Source organism: Balearica regulorum, chromosome 17, assembly GCF_011004875.1.
Source record: "Balearica regulorum gibbericeps isolate bBalReg1 chromosome 17, bBalReg1.pri, whole genome shotgun sequence".
Taxonomy (NCBI): Eukaryota; Metazoa; Chordata; class Aves; order Gruiformes; family Gruidae; genus Balearica; species Balearica regulorum.
Genome location: NC_046200.1, coordinates 12,073,055 through 12,093,703, shown reverse-complemented (window position 1 = coordinate 12,093,703; position 20,649 = coordinate 12,073,055). Strand labels below are relative to the sequence as shown.

At 45.8% G+C, this 20,649-nt stretch overlaps 1 protein-coding gene and 1 long non-coding RNA gene across 3 annotated transcripts in view; one reads left to right on the top strand and one right to left on the bottom strand.

Moving 5' to 3' along the window:
• The window catches only part of LIMK2 (LIM domain kinase 2), a 31,868-nt gene that overhangs the window by 9,070 nt on the left and 2,149 nt on the right, over positions 1-20,649 (top strand). The window contains exons 1-14 of one of the 2 annotated variants that reach the window (XM_010302229.2): positions 1,929-2,277; positions 7,232-7,367; positions 8,658-8,767; positions 9,026-9,214; positions 9,648-9,753; positions 10,651-10,847; positions 11,558-11,744; positions 14,156-14,242; positions 14,971-15,102; positions 15,370-15,426; positions 15,615-15,680; positions 16,504-16,678; positions 18,112-18,167; positions 20,072-20,229. In XM_010302229.2, coding sequence (XP_010300531.1) covers positions 2,225-2,277; positions 7,232-7,367; positions 8,658-8,767; positions 9,026-9,214; positions 9,648-9,753; positions 10,651-10,847; positions 11,558-11,744; positions 14,156-14,242; positions 14,971-15,102; positions 15,370-15,426; positions 15,615-15,680; positions 16,504-16,678; positions 18,112-18,167; positions 20,072-20,229 — 1,709 coding nt within the window. In that variant the 5' untranslated portion in view covers positions 1,929-2,224. Of the gene's footprint in view, positions 1-1,928; positions 2,278-7,231; positions 7,368-8,657; positions 8,768-9,025; positions 9,215-9,647; positions 9,754-10,650; positions 10,848-11,557; positions 11,745-14,155; positions 14,243-14,970; positions 15,103-15,369; positions 15,427-15,614; positions 15,681-16,503; positions 16,679-18,111; positions 18,168-20,071; positions 20,230-20,649 lie in introns of those variants that run through there. The other variant, XM_075769691.1, reaches the window with a different exon arrangement.
• Positions 216-19,801, bottom strand: LOC142604276 (uncharacterized). Its single transcript, XR_012838155.1, has 2 exons — positions 19,680-19,801; positions 216-5,230 (listed from the first exon to the last, which is right to left on the bottom strand). It is a non-coding gene; the product is annotated as an uncharacterized LOC142604276 (long non-coding RNA).

Here is a 20,649-nt window from a genome sequence, read left to right as displayed (position 1 = left end):
GTAGTGGAAATGCTGTTAGCATTTGCAAGAGAGAAGATGCTGGTATCTGACTTCAGTTGGTGAAACAGAAATTTGCTTCGGTGGATTTTGGCCCTTGGAGATGCTCTCAGTAAAATTACATAGAAAAGGTCATCCCCCACCACCTGTTTATCAGCATTTTTTAAGCACAGTCATTCTGGCAGGAATTCAGATCTAGAATGTATGAACACATTAACACCTTTTCTAGAGCCATTTTATCAGAGCTATTGTGTTCTCAGATCATACAGACAATAAAAAATACAAGAAGTAACAAGAGAATTATGTGTAGGAAAAAGTAACATACTGGCTGCTGCATGCTGCAAAAGTAAAATCATTTTGATAAGATGTTTCCTGTTTAAATAGACATTTGATTGTGTATCCTTTGGCTTTAAGGAAGTCTCAAACAAAAATCCCTTCCCAGTTGCTTAGCTGTCTGGGTGGTTTTTATTACTTTGAAGTTAGGCTTTATCTGCTGGCTTCATTCACAGACTAGCTGGCTGCTTATCACATCTGTGGATCAAATCTTCAAAGGTTTTGTCTGAAGAGTTGGGATTTATGAGGTCACGTGGAATCCCCCTTGGAGGGGGTTCGGCCCATGGCAGCAGAATTGTGGGGAAAAGCTTTTGTCTGTAGGTGATACTGTGCAGGGGAGGGGCTCTGCAATGCACGGGAGGTATGTGTGTGGTGTGGGGTGGTGCTGATAGCCAGGGAAGCACTGGATTGTGAGCGCTGGCCCATTTTCAGACGCAACATATAGAGAATGTGGGAGACCAGAGTGCATTCCTAGACACAGACTCACCGTGTTGCTGCTTCCAGTAGAGCTGTGTGAAATGTCAGAAGGAATTAGACCCGTGCTGGAATTGACAACCACATCGGGCTCTGCAGCACTAGACTTCGCTGCACTTTTACAGGCAGGCTTAGAAACTGCACTGAATGGGTGAAAATGAGGATTTATTTTTGTCAGAAATGTGACTGTTTATTAAAAGTCAAAAAATAAAAAAAAACCAATGCAAAAGGATGCCTGGCTTTCTGCTTACTTCAACAGTGAGCAGCAGCTGTCAAATCTGCAGCCAAGACTGCCTCGTCCCAGCCCCAAGCGTCCCTTGAACAACATGCCAGCTGAGGCGAGCATCTCCAGTAAAAGCACATTTGAGTACTCTTGCCTCTGGAACATAGCATGATTTTCTGGCTGTGTTCAGGCATGCCAGGCTTTGCTGACTGTACAAAAATGCGAGGGCTCGGTACAGCAGCATATGTTTGTTGCATTTCTGAGTGTCTTGCAAACAGCTTTAGCTGATTAGGCCACTAGAGATCACGCTTGGCTTCAGAGCAAGCAAAATGATATAACTACATGTGCTGCAAGGAGAGAGTACTCATTTGTGCTGATTTATACCTCTCAGCTTCCCTTCAGGAGATGAAGATTAGGTTAAATGATTGCAATGATCTCTGTTAAAACCGTGTTGGAAAGAAAGTTGTTTTTCCTTGGATGAAGCCCATTGTCAGTTACCTCCTACAAGAGGATGAACAGATAGGAGGTACTGTGAAGGTAGTATAACCCTGCTCACCGTGAGGGATCGAGGAAGGTATGTAGTAAATATGAAACTGATGTGTTTGGAGATGTGGCCAGCTGTCTTTGTCAGCCTCCGTATTCCTTGACTTCCCAGTCAGAATGTCCCACTGCTGCAAAGGGTAGTGTCACATACACTTGGCTCTTGCTTCAGCAAAAGCTGCTTTCTTTCAGCACTTAGTAACGCAGCCCCTCTTTGGATCGGAGCTCCACCCCTTGTGAAGAAGTAGAGCTGATTCAGCTCTGTAGCCACATGCTGTCCTGCAATGGCTCCTCCTCCCCTCCCACCCTTGGGTGGAACCAGAGAAGGGAAAACTTGACAATAGTTAGCAGGCAGCAGAGCTCGCAAGAACTGTTGCAGAAGCATGTCCAACTAGCCCAGTTAGCAGTTATTCTATCCTTCCCAAGGGTGCCGCTGAGTGCAGGAGAAGATGGTTATAGCCATGGGAGCCAGGAAAAATCTGAAAAGGGATGAGCAGCCAAGAGACCTGGCATTCCTTGGGCAGCTTCAAAGAGAGGTGAAGTATCTGAATCAGCGCAAGATTAAATGAGCACTGACTGCTGCCATGTTGGCAGAACAGAGCTGTTCAGAGGCAGTTGGACAAGTTTGTAGCTGAGCCGGTTTATCCAGTGTTGAAGATGGGAAGTTACTTGTCTGCCCCAGCTTACTTTGCTCCCAAGGATCCCTTTCGGTAAGTCTTGCGTGGGATTAGCAGTGGATCTCCAAGTGTCGTTTCCCCCCTGCAATGCTATCCTAAGCAGTTAGCGTGCAAGGCGTGAAGGATGAGGTCCAGTGCTTGTGTGCAGGGAACAGCCAGCCTCAAACTGGGATCCTGTCTTGCTCTGAGGAGGAGATGGGGAAGATTCTTATTACCAGCCTCTTCGCAGCTCTCTGGTACGAGGGAGCAGCACCTGTGTTGTGAGGTGGGGTCTATGTAGTCCGGGCAAGCAGGCTCCCTTTCAGAGCAGCACTGCGTATGCTGCTTTACCCCGTGCCCCTGTGCTTTGCGCCACTGCCAGAGGAATGAGATTACTAAGGCTGCTGCTTATGGTTCTTCCAAAGCTGCTTGTGCTTGGGCATAACGCAGGGTGAGGTGAGGTGTGCTGTTGGGAGTTCAAGAAGGTGATGTAATCTGCAGCGAGGCAGTGCACAATCTTGGTTGAGAAAATAAAGCAGGTACTTTGCAGGTAACTAGGGACAAGCAGCATGCTTCCCTTACACGGAAAGGATTCTTCTCCTGTGATGTTTTTGTTTATATTAACAACCATTCTTGGTCCAATCGAACGAATGAGGCTTGAGAAAGCTGATAGTTACAGAATAAGGCTTTGATTGCATTACATCTCCATAGTGTAAACTCTTAGTGGGGCTGAACACAGCCAGCATGGTGACTGACACTGAGGTGCTGATATGGTGAATGGATAGGGAAAGGCAAGGCTTGCAGTTTCATTGTCTCCCTCCTATTCCCCTCCACTCGGATTTGCTCGTTATTGATCCTGTTCCTGCAAACACACTGTTGTACTGATTTGGGAGTAAGGAGCCTTTTGTTAAAACAGTCTAGAATAGAGAGAAATACTGCTGTGTAATTGCTAAGCTTCTTTAGGCAACTTTCTGAAACAGCATCCACTTTCAGAAGAAGGAAAGTGAGCAGGCATTCATTATTTGTAGTATGTGTAGGGCATCGTGCTAAGCCGTAGATACACCTTCTCCTAAGTGTGTGGAAATAGTTTGGCTTAGAGCTTAAACACACTGTCTTCTAGTACTTGGTCTGTTTTCTGGCATCTGTTCTTCCTTGCCTAGTGTCTCTTATGTAGCCAGTACACACATGCTTCTGCTAAGTTCCCGGTGCGAAGCCTCTGGGTTAGCTACAGGCTGGGGTTATGTTTTATTCTGCAGCTTTCTGTCTGTGTGACTGTCTTCTCCCCAACTCTGCCTGCAGAATTGGACCCGCAGCTCTTTCGAGCCTGCCTAGCGTTAACTGATCTAGCCTGACAGTGTGTGGGGGGGTGGGTGTTATTAATGAGCCCTTCTCAAAGGGATCTGTCTCCTCATTGCCAGGGAAGTCTTTGCTTCCATGAGGGTATTGGCTTTCATTTAGATGTAAAAGAGATGCCACATCAATTGAATCTCCATCTCGCTGAAAACCAGGTTGGTTACCTGTTGTGACCTGATCCTCCTACCGCCCCCCACAAAACCAAGTAGCCATCAAGCAGCAATTTGTGAACTCTTTCTGCACCTGCAGTGCTACAGAGCATCAGGCCTGAATCCTGCACCCAGATGCTGCCTGGGGTTCCTGGAGGATGGCTATGGGAGGCATACTAATTTATTCTTTATAACGAAGGCTGGGAAGTGAAGAATTATAATGTGTGGGACTGTATTATCAGAGCAGGGCTCTGCAGCTCTGAAAATGGTGGCAGGGCAGCAAGAGGAAACATGTCAAGTGTGGCTGTTACCAGTCCTCCAAGAAACTTGATTACCATGCTTTGTTACTCTGTAATAAGAATAGCAAATCATCTAGGAGAAGATTAGCGGTTTTTAATCTATGAAAGACAGAGGAGCAAGAAATCTTTTTTTTTTTTTTTTTTTTTTTTTTTTGACTGGCAAAGATTACCTTGCTTAATACCTCTAGAAGTAACTGTATTCCCGTCTCAGCTAATGTGAGCCCTGGCAACGACAGCACTGCAATGCCACGCGCTTTGGTGAGGAGAGAACGGAAGGAGTGGTAACTCTTGTATCTTTGATCAAATTCTGACATCACTTTTCAATGAAAGTCACGTGGAACAATCATGTGAAGCCTCTCTCATTTGGGCAAAGGCGTTGAAACAGTCTTAAAACTATACCTGTGTGCTGTCAGTTCTCCGCACCTGACAAATTGAAAGCCTTTTCTGCATCACCGAGTGCACGGTAAGTAACAGAAGGTGCTGCTTGGCAATATGGGCCATAGCCATGTCCTCTTGCTAGCAGTGATTAACAAAGTGGCCAGTTAGACCCATTACCAGCATCTGGCCTCTCTGGGGCTGGTTGCTTTGTTCCTGTTGCCTCATTGCCCTGGGTGGGGTTCGGAGCCCTAGGCTGCAAACTTGTCCTGCCCAGATTTGTTTAATTGCATAGCAAAGAACTGACTGCTTACTGGCTCCACCCCCTCACCTTCATTTTGCTATGGGTGTGTTGCAAATTAGAAACCAGTGCTTATTTCCGGATGCAAGCAAACTAATCAAAGTGCTGTAAGGCTGGAATCAAATAATGAAGAAGTAGGGGAAAGGTAAAGGGAAGACAAGTGTACGTGATCCTCTGGAGCCTATCTAAACAGAATTGCAGTCGTGTTGCTCTTGCAGAAATTTTAGATTTTCTTAGGGAGAAAAAGGAGCGGTTGAAGGTGAAGTTGAAGAGGGATGAGGAAGGGAAGGTGTTGTGCTTAAAAACAAATAAATAAATAACCCACCTGCTTGGAGAGAACTTAGGAAGATAGGTCTTGAAGTCCTGGTGGAGCAGTCTCCAGTATCGCTGTCTTCATCCCAAGTGCAGGTCTGGTCACAGCTCCCTGTTTGAAGATGTAATCACTCTCGGAGCACGCACTGGTACAGGCATGCATGCAGAAGTCGGATAAGTCTGAGGGATCCGATTTGCCCATGCTGAGCCAGATGTTCCTGCCACAAGGTGATAGAAATCTTTGCTGTTAGTCTCCACTTGCTCTTTTCTCCCTCCCACTCACCTACTTGATCATTCAACGTGGGGTATTTACTGCAAATGAAAGCCAAAGGCTAGTGGTTGAAGCAAAATGCATTGCAATGCCCTCTAGTCTCTTGCATACCATGAGCAGGGTGTAACCATGACAGTGCCCCAGGGCTGAGGCTGTAACAATGCATGTGCCGTGTATAGCAATGTTAAGTTACTGATCCCCCTGCCTCAGACAAAATTGGCAGGGCCTGTTGCACGTGCTGGAGTTCTTTCCCATCACTTGCGGGGGGTGGGGGGGTTTGGAGCTCCTCAGCTGGGAGAACAAACACTATAAAAGCCAAATACATTAGAAGGAACAACTTTCCTGAGGGTAGGGTACGGCACTAAGTGCCTCATGAGGTGTGTTTTCCCCTAAAACCATAGGCTGCTTACAAGCAGCTTCACCGTGTTGCTTTGCAGTTTCTTGAGATGGAGCAAATAACTCTCTCCATGTTGGAGCATGACCAGCTTCACATCATCACGCTCATTACAAGCTGGTGGAGTTTACAAGGAATGTCTTTGGCACAAATAAGCTTTCAGGAAGCTTGTGAAAGGTGAAGTCAACAGGAGCTCTCATCTTGGACCTGGGAGCATGTAAAAAGTGCACCTCCACTCCCACTAGCTGACACTAGCTGCAGAGAGGCCTGCTGTCCCGGAGGGCACGCACCCGCCTAAACCCCCACCCCGGTGGAGTGGGTTCCCTTCCAGTGTAGTAACTGAGACAGTTGATGGGGTAAGGGGCAGAAGAAACTCTTCCACCTTTGGGAAAGCATCATACAGACAGCCACATTGATCCTTGCGGTGTTTCTTTGAACCTGTTATTGGTGAATAACCTGCCTTGGATTCTGCACTCAGAAGTGGCCAATACCAGACTAATTTTTCTTTTGAAGTCTGAGAACGTGCTGTCCAGGGCTAATGGAATAATCTTTAGTGATGCAACTGCTGTCTGTGTCTTATCTCTCCATTAAGTTACACCACTGTGCTACAGAAGTTAAACTCCCTTGTCCAGTGCATCCTGCTGAGGCAGTATTATTTTGTGTCCAGGAAGCCTGAAGACCTGAGTTCTGCTATTTCTGGTGTTGTTTGTTTGGGGGTGTAGGTAGAGGATTAATAATGGTTGCTTGTTGAAATGGGAGCTGACACTGATATGTGAAGGATTTTGAGACTCCATGAAATTAGAGAAATAGTTTTGTTTGGGTTTTTTTTTCATTGGTCGTGTTTTGTTTTTTTTTCTCATGCACTATCATCAGCAGAAGGAAAGGGAGAGCAATTGGTGGGGAGAAGTGACTTTCATCACAATTAATTGGATGAAGAAAGTATGTGGAGCTCAAAGGATGAACTGCTTTGAGAACTCCCTTAAATGGATAGAGCTGCAGTTGATCTTTTGGGAGAGGTCTTCTTACAGAAGAATAGAAAAGCTTTCTTTCTGCAAAGCTTGGTGCAAAGCTGGCTTTGCGTTGCATAGGGCAGTGGATCCTGCTTCTCTGTCCCCCTTCCTGAACTGGCTGAGGAGACGGGTGCTCTGGCACAAGATGGTGTGATGCTATAGAAACACAAAGTGGAAACGTAGCAGCACTGTCTGCATACTGGGCAACTTTGCAGCTGGAAGCTTGCATCCAGGAGGAGGGAGAAAGCAGAGGAGCAAAATTTATAAACCTACTGATGTGTTTTAATAAATGGATGGGATTCGTTTTAAACTTTGGAAGCTTGTCTTTTCCTTTGAGGTGGTGGATACCACCTTTCCTTACAAACCTTGGGTTTGGTGCTAATTTTCAGTTGAAGAAGCATTGGGAAATGGAGGGGGTTAGTACATCCGTAGCTAGAAGAGCTGGTGGTGAGCTGCTGCCGAATGTTTTCTCCATACAGGAGAGGAGCTTTTCCATTGATCTGTCACTTGTCAACTGGAACCTTGTTCCTTTGTTTCCTTCAAGGTGCTCTGAATGTCAGGACCCCCTCACTAACTGGTACTACGAGAAAGATGGGAAGCTGTACTGTCACAAAGACTACTGGGGGAAGTTTGGGGAATCCTGCCATGGCTGCTCTCTGCTGATGACTGGACCTGTGATGGTAAGGACTCTAAAGGGCTCCTGCCTGGAGCCAGGACATGCCTGCCTCCAACTCCTCAAACTTGGTTGGGAGTTGCCCTAGCTATTCAGATAACCAAATAAACTGAAGGTAATAGTTTCTTTGCTACTCTGATCTCTAATCAGAGATTGGAAATGAGGCTTGTGTGTGTATCTTCTAGATAGAGGTTAATTTTGAACAGGGGTAGCTCTTAAAGGAGGGAGTTGTGAAGATCTGAAGCATGTGAACAAAGAAAGTAAGGTGCTGAAATGCACAGGCACGAGAAATAGAAAGGTGATTAAGGGAACATCTGTTCAGTTTCTGTAGCACAGTGCCTCAGTGTCTCCATGGGGTGATTTTTCCACTGCACTGTAGAGTCAAACCTCTCAGCTCGGGACAAGCAGCAGGTTCTGGCTTTGAGGGAGGTTGCCATCCAAGTCCCACCTGGACTGTGGCCAGAGTGGTTTTCTGGCTGATGGTGTCTTGAAGTAGCGTTAGCCCCAGCTGCTTTGGAACACTGAACTCTGCCTGCACGATAATGAGGCTCACCTAAATGTTCCTCTCCTTGCCACAACCTTGCAAATATTTAACCTTTGAAACTGTTAATGAAACATAACCATTATTTTTCTAGGGCCTAAATAAAAGCAGCGTGGTACTCAGTAATATGATTGCTACCTCAAAGGGAAGTACTGGGAAAAGTGCAGACAGTTTCTCATTGCCTGCAAAAGTCTTTGCAAAATACTGTCAATAAGGGAAGTTCTCATAAGGAAAATAGAAAAACAGATTAATGGATAAAAATACTCTTTAAAGGTATTTTGTTGTCTCAGTCTCAGCTCGCCTTTTTTTTTTTCTTCTGTCAGCTGGCTGGTAAAGTATCTGAATTAGTGCATTGCCTGTCTGCCAAAAAAAAAAGCCCTTTCAGCTTTATTAATTCAGGCGTAACGTTAGTTATCTTGCCAAGAGCAACTGAACAGGAAGGTTTAATATCTTGTTTACTAGTCTGCAGCAGACTATCAACTATTTTTGATAGTTGAGCAGTTGCCAAATATAGCACAGATTCCTGGGACACAAGCTTCGCTTTGCACGTTGACATGTTTGTTCCAGAGAAGTTTTGCTAACAAGGTGCCACGGATGGGGTTCAGGAAAGGTAGAATGGGCTAATGTAACTCTCCAGTAAAAAACCTGCCACTTAACTTTGAGATCTGAATGAACATGTTAATTAGAGAGGAAAGCAGTAGCTGCATCTGCTGATGGGTTTTGGCCCTACTAAGCTACTCCCTTTTCTGTCTGTAGGTGGCTGGCGAATACAAGTATCACCCTGAGTGCTTTGCTTGTATGAGCTGCAAAGTGATCATTGAAGATGGGGACACTTACGCACTCGTGCAACATTCCACGCTCTACTGGTAAGACGGAGCTTCATGCTTGGCTGCAGAGTTGCTCCCTGCTGTATGTGTAAGCCATGTTTAGCTAGCTCAGTGTGGTTCAGCCGAATGCTACACGAAGGAATGCCAGGAAGCTGCCTTTTGAGGGGGGGAGGAAGGAATGGAGTAAGCACGGAAACACAAAAAACTATAGTTTATGGTCAATGAGAGAACCTAGAAGTGTGAGTTTGGCAGGGAGGGATAGGACACTGCCATAATGACTTTCTTTGCTTCTTTTAGTGGAAAATGCCATAACCAGATTGTGCTGACACCGATGATAGAAAAACACTCCACTGAGTCTCTGCGTGAGCAGCTGCCTTATACGCTGACCCTCATCTCCATGCCGGCAGCTACTGATGGCAAGAGGGGGTTCTCTGTGTCTGTTGAAGGTGGCTGCTCCAGCTATGCCACTGGTGTCCAGGTGAAAGAGTGAGTATGACCAGGTTGTGTGCAATGTACATGTCTGCACAGAGCGAGCTGGTAAAAATTCTGCAGCACTGCTGTACTGCCAGCTGCTTTAAACAGGGACATATGTTGGCTAATAGCCATTTGTGCTTGGTCCCCATTTTGCTCTTGTGACAGCCTTAACCGATAACTTTATTTCTCAGTGCTGTCTCCTTCACTGAACACAAAACATTTGGAAAATTGTAATGGACTAATGTTTTTTGCCATTGGGCAAATGAAGAGCTCTCCCTAAACCAGCTCAGACCTAAGCACTTGGTCTAATGGGAGCTCCCTGTGTTGGTAGATTAGTATTGTTTTATTTCAAAATACCAATATGAAGGGAAGCATCAGAGATCAAATATTTTTGATAATTTTGGCTAAACTGAGTTCACACACAAGCTATAATTCCCATGTTTAGAGTTAACAGGATGCACATCAGTCCAGATGTCCGAAACGCCATCCACCCTGCAGATCGTATCCTGGAGATTAATGGAGCTCCTATTCGTACATTACAGGTGGAGGAGGTGGGTAGAGTTCTGTTCTGAAGCCTCCTTCTCATCTGCCTTCCTACAATTTTTCTGTTTCTCAGCACTGTTCTCCCACCCTATGTACAGTGTGTGTACACTCATAGTACTCATGCTGACGTAGGAATAAACATGAAGACAAGCTTTGCTACCCCTTCCAGCTCAAGAGGAAAATGTAACAGATGGATATGCAATTAGGGTGCCGTTCTGATTTTGTGGCGTTCAAACATGAAGGGAGGTATCAAGAAACGTGTAGGGCTGTGACATCTCAGAGGACAGAGAGGCTGTGAAGACTCTTCATGTATTGCTAGAAAAGTCCACTGTTCTGATCCTTTGAGAGGCAACTGCTAATAGACAAAGGCTCATCTGATCCTCGGGATGAGTTTCCCATTGCAAAATAAGTATTTGATGTCTGTATTTACAAGTAAATGCTTTATACAGATACCAGGTGATGCTGCGAGAGTGTAGTGAGACCACCGTTACCTTCACTACACAGGGGTTTTATTTACTGTTGGTGCTGAAGAGAACATCAGGAGCACTATAGACATCTCTCAGATAAATCTCCATGTAGCTTTTGCAAAGCTGTTTCTTGCAGCACTATTCAGGATGGAAACTTGTGTAGTTTTTGAACATTTCTCAGAAAAAGAAAAAAAAAGTGTTTGGTCACTTGTAGCTGACCAGAAAGAAGAGAATTTGGATAGCATCAGGAACTTTTGCATTGCTAGCTTGATTTGTCTGGTAGACAGCTGTGGTGTGCACAACTAAACCACAACTATGGAGTGATCTCACTGAACTCTCTATGCTGATTCCTGAGGGGCATTCTGCTCTGTCTCCTCTATCTCCTGTCATTTGCGTTCCTCCTGTCTGCTACCATCCTGTCCTTTGGTTTGATTGCAGGTGGAGGACTTGATTCGCAAGACAAGCCAGACGCTTCAGCTGCTGATAGAGCATGACCCTGTCTCGCAGCGCTTAGACAGGCTTCGTTTGGACTCCCGTCTTCCCACCCACATAAAGCCGCCCATTTCCCCACGCTCACTCTCTCCACTGGACATCAAGGAGAATCTGGAAGGAACACTCCGACGGCGTTCCCTCAGGTAAAGACTTGGAAGCGCTGCCTCTGACCTGGCTTGCCTTTGCCCTGTGCTACCTGCCTAGGCCCTGCGATTACAAATGACTGCAGAGGCACGATTCATGTCGGATATGAACTTGGTATAAACCATTGGCGAAGCAGCAGAGAGCTTTAGATTCTGCTATTGACATGTAGTCTATCCATTCCCTTTCAGGATGGCAAACTTTCCTTAATAAAAACAAGGAGCTCTACTTTTAACACAGAAAAGCTGCTACATTTTACAGTTAGAAAATGTAAAGGTCAGATTTTTACCAGCCTTAAATGGCTGCGGAGGAATGTGTCCTTAAAGAGAATATGGCTGAGACCTAGGATTTGGGAAAAATCTTATTTTCCTAGACTGGGGCACTCAGTTGCTCATTTAGTCATTTACCACTATTTTAATCTTTGTTTAGAGACAGCAAGAGCTGTGTCTTCACAGCTTCCTCCTCCTGTTCACAGAGCTCCACCTCTGACTGACAGTGCAGGAGATGTGTTGCTGTTAGGCAGCTCTGACTTAGAAGCTGCTCTAGGTTTGTAAAGAGCTTCCATGGTGCTGGGAGAGCATCTGGCTTTTGAGATATGAAGGGCACTGAAGCACATCTAGAAACTGGTCCCTTGAGGAGCTAATGATGGGATATGTTGCACCAAAAGTTTCCTAGCAGCTTCCCTGATCTTCCCATCTCCTTTGTTTCCTAGGCGCAGTAACAGCATTTCTAAGTCTCCCGGCCCCAGTTCTCCAAAGGAACCGCTCCTTCTGAGCCGTGACATCAGTCGTTCTGAATCCCTACGTTCCTCTTCTAGCTGCTCCCAGCAAATCTTCCGGCCCTGTGACCTGATTCATGGTGAAGTACTAGGAAAAGGATTTTTTGGACAAGCAATCAAGGTGAGGGAGGTCCCCGAACATTCATCATTTATTTCGATTACAGCAATGTCTGCCTATCTTGGGATCCTTTGCCACTGTTTCAGTGGCCTTTGCCCTGCTGACAGTGATCGGTCTTGGAACTCACCCATTTTGCTCAGTGAGATCCATTTCTGTTTCATCCCCTGACCCCTTCCCCTCTGGCTGCAGGCAGTTTTGACTTTGTCCCCTTTGAATGTCAACCTTGGCCATCCATATTCATCTCCTGAGTCAGATCTAGAGCTCCAGAGTGCCTATGTCACAGCAACCACCTGGGTGAGATGGGGAGAATGGGGAACAAGCAACACTTTCTTTTATGAGCATCTTTCTTAGGAAGAGGTGCATTCAACTCCCTGGTACAGCATTTCTCACCCACCCTTAGTGTGGCATGCTTGGGGGTTTGCCAGGCAGATGTAGTGACCATCTCTGAACCTCCAGCAGAGCCTAAATGGCTTGTCAGTGTGGTGTGGTAGTGGTCAGGTCTTGCATGACTCTCACAATTAAAATCTCCAGTAATAGCAGTTCTCTTGTAATTGAGCTCTCTGGTCTTGACTGGGGGTGCTTAAGCAGCTCCTGTCCTGGCATCCCTGACAGCATCAGGGGGGCAGCTTCCTCTGCCTTACCAAGGTGCTGTGAGCTCCTCAGTACTCCCATTGCTATTCACCATGTTATGGGACTTCTCTCCTTACACCTGTATAAACTTAGCTGTCCAACCACCATATTCATCTCATGCTTCCATGGAAGGTGGTGAGTCAGTACTACAAACCCAATGCTTTTGATCCATACTAATGAGCATGTTTCTCTTCTCCTCTGCTCATAGAGAAATATCAGGTCCAGGTAAGCAGAACATTTCCTCTGTCGCATGCTTTTGTCATCTGCGTCCCCACAGTTAATGGCACAAAGGCGTTTTTTTTTCTGCTCAAATTACCCAATAGCCATCCTTTTCTGGTGCATGCTCTGGGAGTTAAAATTGCCCTCTTGGAGTTTCATGATGACACTTGTTTCAATTTTGCTGGTATGTCAGCTTAAGAATTCCACTTAGCCTTGTCTTGTCTTGTCTCTTCACTTCCCTTTATCTTTGGGTATTAGATGTTCCTGGCTTTCATGTCCCTGGCTGAAACGCGTAGTGTTCCTGGCTCGCTACTTGTATATGGATGCTTGATTTCAGATGGGAGCAGAATATTATTGTACTCTTGCTTCTGTTGTGTTATTCCATGCATTCGTATCTCACCTATATCAGCCTTGCTATGTCCCATGGTTCCAAATGGAACTAGTGTGCCACAGTGTTTGCAAGAGCTCATAAGCTTCCTAAATACTGTAATCGGGTCTTGTGTTCTGGATTGCAGTTCTGGAGGTTTTCTGAAAGGCTTTTTATTTTAAAGGGTATAAGGTAGAAAAGTGACACCTTTCCTGAGCTTCAGAATGACTGTTTTGGATGCAACAAGTACTGTATCTGGTCAGAATAGTTCCTTTCTGTTCCTGGAGAAAAAGTGGTTGTTTAGTTACCTGGAGATCTTGGGGAGAATCAGCTGTCCAAGATAAGCAACTGAAGGGGAGAGGATTTCTAGGAAAACCTGCTCATCAGAACGTGGACCCTTTCTACTTATTCATGCCCCTCACGCAAGCAAGGCAGAGCTGGTTAAAAGAAACCTCTAGAACGCAGTGAAATGCCAGGAACTCATTGGATGCAGGCAAACGGCTCTTGAGGAACTGGAAATGCTTTCTATGTTGAGAGCTGGGAATCTTATTACCTGATGTTTATGGTGGGTTTCTGTGTGTTTGCCAGCATTCTGGGACATTCCTTGCAGGTAGCAATATACTGCTCCCAAGGAGCATGGTAAAATAACTGCACATCAGTAAGTTTGATAAGCTCATCAGAAACCATCAGGCTTTAGAGTCCCTGTAAAACCAAAGCATGTAGTAATGTAGTTTTGGGTTTGGTTTGGTTTCTGATGCAAGTGAATGTCGATTTCCTTTGCTGATACAGAATGTAGTTATGTGAGCATCACGCTGGGCAAGTCCTTTCTGTAAGGGAACTTGAGGCATGCACAAGTACAGAACTGATGCCTTCAGAGGCTTTGACAGCCCGTATGTGTGCTCAGCCCTATGCTACCTAAAATGGAGACTTCAGGTCTGGTTCTTGGGATACTGTTGATCTCTTGGTATGTTCCCCTGTCAGCTTTAGGTAGTTTCTGTTACATAAAACAGAATCTTTGTTGAATTCTGAAAGGAGAAATCTTATGCAATTTTCTGCAGATCCCTGGGCTCTGTTTCTCCCATCTATATTCCCCTCTGGATGGTGGCAAATGTTACCGTCTCTTTCAGAAGAGTTGCAAGAGCATTGGAGCTATGTATTCTTGAACTGTGCCTGTAGTTGTGGTTTGTATTTCCACCAGGTGACTCACAAAGCAACAGGAAAGGTGATGGTGATGAAGGAGCTGATTCGCTGTGATGAGGAAACACAGAAGACTTTCTTGACAGAGGTAAGAGCAAGATTTCAAAAAGCTTCTGAGCCAGTAGTGTGGTGGAACTCTCTTCCATCTTCTCCAGAGAGTGAGTGATCATGCCAGCAACCTGGCAAGCATCAAGGCGCTGAGGAGGGAGACATTACATGGGGAAAAGCTGACACGAGCTGAGTGTTTGCTGCAGTGAAGTGTGACTCAGTTACACTGAGCAATAGACGTGGCTTCAGCTCCCAGTTCATTAATTTTTCAATGATAAAAAGCAGCCTGAGGCAAATTGAGCTGTGCAATACATAAAGGATTTATCCCTTGAGCCTTGTGCATAAGTACAAATTATGAGGGCCAATATCTGTATGACTCCTGCTGTATTTAAGCTAAACTGTTTTCTTGGTGGCTGCCTGCATGTTTTTCAAAGTCAAATTTAGCTTGAAGGCAGCTCCCTAAACACCTGATGCTGCTATTCCAGCCCTGACATATGGAATACAGACCAGATAGGAGCTCTCTAGGGCAGCTGTCTCTTCAAAGTTAGCCAAACTTAAGAGTGCTCTTCTTAAAGACTAAGATCAGGTTAATTGCAAAGCGTGATAATGAAGAGGCAACAGTTAATTGACTGCCTTAAGGTTGGGGTTTGAGTGTACTCCTTGATCCCTGGAGGGGACCTCCAGCATTGGAGTGCTTGTCACCATAGAGAGGATCCATCAGGACTTGTTCCATTCTCTTCTCCGGGGTGGGATGTCTCTGCTTCCCAGGTGAAAGTGATGCGCAGCCTGGATCACCCCAATGTGCTGAAGTTCATCGGTGTACTGTACAAGGACAAGAAGTTGAATCTCCTCACTGAGTACATTGAGGGGGGCACCCTGAAGGACTTCCTCCGCAATGCGGTGAGTGTGGAAGCCTGGTGGGTCTCTACTCAATGAGGCTGGGTGTTGTTGGTTGTACCAGTGTTACGGTGCTTGTCGTTAGTCTTCTCCTTTGGAGCTGTGTGGAAAAGCTGCTTCGTAGCTGTGGGTGGCCTGAGGCAGGAAGCATCTTCTTCCTGGGGCTGTATCATCTTTCTCTGACTGCTGCAAGAGTCCCTGTTGCAGAGGAATTTCTGTCACCAGCTGGCTGGTAAGATAGTCCCTGACCATTGAGGACTTGTCTTTCAGGATCCATTTCCCTGGCAGCAGAAGGTCAGCTTTGCCAAAGGAATTGCCTCTGGAATGGTGAGTCCCACTGTCCCTTCATCACAAAGCAAACCTCCAGGGTCAGGGTTAGCTGCTTCAGCAGGGTGGTATATGAGGGGTTGTGGATGCTCCCTGACTACTAGCAATGGGTTATTGAGGTCTGTAAATGTGAAAGGACCTGCTTGCCTGGGAACCCCTAACATCAAGTTTTCTCCCTCTGTTTCCAGGCTTACTTGCACTCCATGTGCATCATTCACAGAGACCTGAATTCACACAATTGCCTAATCAAGTTGGTGAGCTACACCTCTGTTCCCCACAGCATGCTGCTCCCTTCCTTGTCATCTTTCTCCCTTGGTTTTCTCCACATAATGTTCCCTCTTTTGTCAGGGCAGAACTTTCAGAGAGGCTCTATGTGCCCTAAACAAGGGAGCTTCATCTTCACACAGGATTTTCCAGACTGATCTAGCTTTCACCATTTCTTCATTCTGTTCTCTTACCCCCTTTCCTGTGGTAGCATCTCCTATTAACAGTCACGTTACGAGAGTTAGTACAGATCTATTCTTTATTTCAACTATAAAATGTTCTCTACAGCTGCTTCTGTTCTTTCAACCACTTGATGACTTTTCTTTATCAGCACTCAGAATTCAGACAAGTGCGTGGGTGTGTGCTCTCTCTTTTTGAAATGCTAGGTCACAAGATTTTTGTGTAGCTTCATTCCCTCGAGCCTTACCCTTATTCACTTGGCTGGAATATGAGATTAGCATGTAGGCTTCAAATGACCCAGGATGAAAGTCTTCAGTAATTCCCGGTCAGGTAGAATAGGAAGGTCTGAAAGGAAAGGTCCAGGTTTGCCCTGGCAAGTGTAGCAAAATAAATTGATGGGATTAGTGTTAGTGACCATACAGGAAATAAGACAATAAAGAGAGGAAATGATGAGTTGGGTGATTGTGAATTGGGTGTCTTACACCTGTCTAGACAGCTTGCTATGCTCATCTGGCCGCAGGAAACCTTGATAATTGCCCTTACAGTGTAGTTGATAGTGAACAGTAGTTGCAGCCTCTTTGCTCCTGAAGGGAGCTGCAAGGAATCATGGCTTGCACTAAATCCCTTGTGTAGGATAAGACGGTGGTGGTGGCTGACTTCGGTCTGTCTCGGCTGATTGTGGAGGAAAGAAAAAAGCCCACTTTGGAGAAGCCATCTGCCAAGAAACGAACCCTACGCAAGAGTGACAGGAAGAAGCGTTACACAGTGGTTGGCAACCCATACTGGATGGCCCCAGAGATGCTAAATGGTAAGATACTGATACCAGGGTGCAGGTGAGGAGACAGCCTTTGACAAGGTATAGGGATGATAGGATTACTGAAAGCTTCTGGGCCCTAGTAACAATCAAACCGATTAGAGCCTGTGGTTTTAGACCTGCTAATATGCAAGCTTATTTATACACACAGATACCCTAGCTGCACTCCTCTTGCAGTACCTGACCTGATAAGCCTTTGTACCAGCCGAGGTAATGTTTCTGGCTTGACAGCAGGATTCTTCGGGACAGCAACAGACCTAAACTTGCTATGATCCCGATACCAGGGAACACAAAAGAGGCCTGAAATAAGACTGAACTTGAGATTAGTTTCTGTCATGCTTTGGAACTGCCCTTGAGACAAGGAATCATTAAACTCCAGGATGAGACTTACATGTGCTGTTGTGTAGATCCAGGGAGAAGCCATCTGCTGCCAGGTTTGCTAAAGCCTCAGGATTGGGGTAGGAGTTGTCCAAGTGCAAGGAACTCTGCTTTTTGGCATGCAGCCCTCAATTGCATTAAGGATTAACTATGTCCCTTAGGGGAAAAACTGCCCCTGCAGAAGTTGAGGTGAGGGTGAAATACAATGTTTCCTCCTAATACACTGTGAAATACAGTTTCCTCCTAATGAGCAGGTCAGTCTGACCAGGTCGGGCAGTTTGGCTGGCTATGATATCAGTATTGGCCAACATAGTCCACCAGGGAAGGGAGGACTTGGCTCCTCTCCTCAAACTGAACTCTTCTCCACGTTGCTTTCTTGTGTGCTGTTCTGTTTTCCTTCTCTCAAGGCTTACAGGCCCTACTGGAGTTTGAGGCGGCTTCTCAGAGCCTGTCTCAGACCTGGCATTTGTCAAGAGAACAGCAAGAGTGTAGTCTGACATCACCTCTGAAAGCAAGGCTGTTTACCAGATACTGGCTTGGGAGGGGCGTGTCTGTAAGCTGATAATGGCATGCTGGAGCCAGTCTGCTTTCCCAGATTCAAAGTGCTGCTAATGTGTAATTTATTATCTCTGCAGTCACTGCAGCAGGGACTGGGCACTCGCTGGCTGCTGGGAAAGCTGAACACTGACTCAGCGCACTGTAGAGACACACTAGAACAGCAATCAATGGAAATGGGCAGAAGCCATCCATAGTTATCCTTAGCATTTGCTCAAACCTCTGATATACAGGGCTTCCCTGTGTTGTCCTTTAATTACTTCCCCAGTAGAAGAAAGAAGCAGGGTTAAAATATGTGATAGCAGCGTATAGGAAGATGTGGTTGGTATACATATCCTGGGGCAACTGACCCTGCTCAGATTTAAGCCTTGCTTTGTCCCTTGTTTTAGAGCCCTCCAGAGAATAGGTTTAGTTAAGCTTTGGACTGGCAGCTCCTGGAATAGCTGGATGGGGAACTGTCTCTCTCTGAGCTGAATGTCTTATGTTTCCTGCAGGACAGAGCTACGATGAGACAGTGGACATTTTTTCATTTGGGATCGTTCTCTGTGAGGTAAGATGAGGACATTACATGGCATCTTTGGTGGACTTCTTCCCCATTGCCATCTTCTTGCACACATTTTATCAGTCAGTTTTCTGTGTCTGAGTGTGCAGTCTGTGACCTAACAGCACAGTGGGGCTCCACAGGCTGGAAGTACAAGCTTACCCTGCCCCTGTTCCCTCAAGGAAGATAACTGTCTTCTAACATTTTGGTCCCAGAGAGAGTTTCTTCTTGGACCGAAGGAAATACAGAGGTTCTTCCTGGACTGAGAGAACCTGTAAAAAAAATTCATCAAGTTCTGATTGAGCCCTGGTATCCATTTGAAAGTAGACATATTCCCTAAACCTGTGATACTTTTTTCTTGTTCTACTGCCTCATTAAAAGAACAATCAGCTGTATAATCTCAGCAGATTCGTGGCCTCCACTGTGGATGGCACTTCAAAGAATGAGAAACTGAAACCTCTTTGCAGGTCAATTAATGAAGCTTGTATCCTGAAGTCTGTTGGCTTAGTTTGTCTCTAAGCCAATGCACAGTCTTACTGTTATATCAGGCTTTTCTGTCTGCAGAGCAAAGAGCACCACTCAAAAGCTGCAAGGTATTTTCAGTTTAAAAGGTGTGTTAGTGGAAATACAGATGAAAGGTGGGGTGTTACGTGTACGCATAACACAGCAGGAACACCAGGGGAGACCAGCACAGTTTCATCTTCAGTGTTTGGATGAAGGGAACAAAGAAAATATCTGTGCATAAATCTTTGTGGCCTCATCTGGAGCTCTGTTTACATGGGGACCTCCTCTCAGAGAATGTTGTGGTTGTGATAGATTTAGGAACTTGAAAAATCTGTATGCGGGAGTAAAATAATTGTTTCATCTAAAATAAAGGGGTAGTAGCATATGAACATTTTCCTTGTCACCAAAATAAAGATGCTAAAAAAAGAAGTTATACACTGAAACAGATAAGGAAATAACTGCCAAAATACATAATGGGCGTTCCACTGTCTAGTTACAGGATGTGGTTGTCCTGCTGAGTTATTGGCATAGAAAAGCCTGGGTGGTTATAAATAACACCCTTTTTGTGATATCCAATGAGGCTTTAAACATAATATTCCTCCCCATGTGAGAGTTTGTATTGACATTGACCTTGTCTGAGTCCAGATCACCCCATGGCTCTCCACTGTGGTTTCCTTCCTTCTTATTACACTTTGAGTCCCCTAGTGCTGGAGGTGGTGAGTGCTGGGAATTGCAGTGCTGGGGCGGGGCTTCTCTCTGTTCCACCCAGCCCTTTTCTCTGCCAGCTCTTGTCTGCAACCTCCTGCACACTGGTTATGGTTGTTCTTCTCTCCACCCCTACTCTCTGGCTGTGGGTGGGGTTGAATCTGTCCGTAACAGAGCAACTCAGAATTTGTGGTGCTGTGGACTTCACAGCATCGTTTCGGACCAACTCCATAGACACAGGAGCTTTGCTGGTGGTGTGGTAGGATTGTGAGAGGGGAGAGGTGGGATAGTGATGCAGGTTGTGTTGATTACCTGCGATGAGGAGGGGCTGCATCATCCCCAGCAGCATACAGCACAGTAGCTGATTGAGCAGCAAGACTGTGTCAAGCTCTCTGGGTGGCGCACATCATCCTATATCTTCTAGCAGAGGAAGCCTGGTGAGAAAGAGAAGATGTCTGGGCCTTCCTTCACAACAGCAGCCACGTGGCCAGGTCTTGAAAAAGCTTCATGTGAAGTTTGTCTGTATGCAGTGCCTTGCTTGTTCCCTTGTGCAGCTAGCCCCATTAGAAAGGAGGAACAGTGTTTCTGCTCTTTCCCTTTCACCCAAATACTTTGAAGGACCCTCTGCCCGATGCTAATGTTCCCTGTTTGTTAACACTTGGGAACTGTTGCTGTACTTAAGCGCTGCTCTCATTTTTCCCTAGATCATAGGCCAGGTTTATGCTGACCCCGACTGCCTCCCACGCACACTGGATTTTGGCCTTAATGTCAAGCTGTTCTGGGAGAAGTTTGTTCCTGCTGACTGTCCTCCAGCCTTCTTCCCTCTGGCTGCCATTTGTTGCAGACTGGAACCAGAGAGCAGGTAGGTTTGGGGTCTGGAGAACTCCTCTTTGTAAGTCTGGAGGATGTGTCTGTATCCCCTTGGTGGAAGGACTGCTCTGCACAGAGGGTGGTAGAGGGCTATATTCCAACTTTCTGTGGGAATGCTCAAAGGCTTCCACATGAGGAAAGACTAAAGACTCATCAATGTGGGAAAGAGACCACTTTATATGCTAGAGGTCTCTGAAACAATTTCCAAGACAGGGTAAAGGAGGAGTGATTGTTCAGGGTTTCTCATGTACAAAAAGTAGGGGCAGACCTTGGCAGCAGCTCTGAAATGTGAATATTTCATTTGATTTCAGTTGTGAAACTTATAGTTTCAGAACAGTGTTGATGCTTAGTGGGTTCCAAAAGAGCCAGACTTCCCTGGTCATTGGCCATAAAATCAGGTAGCCCAGACAGA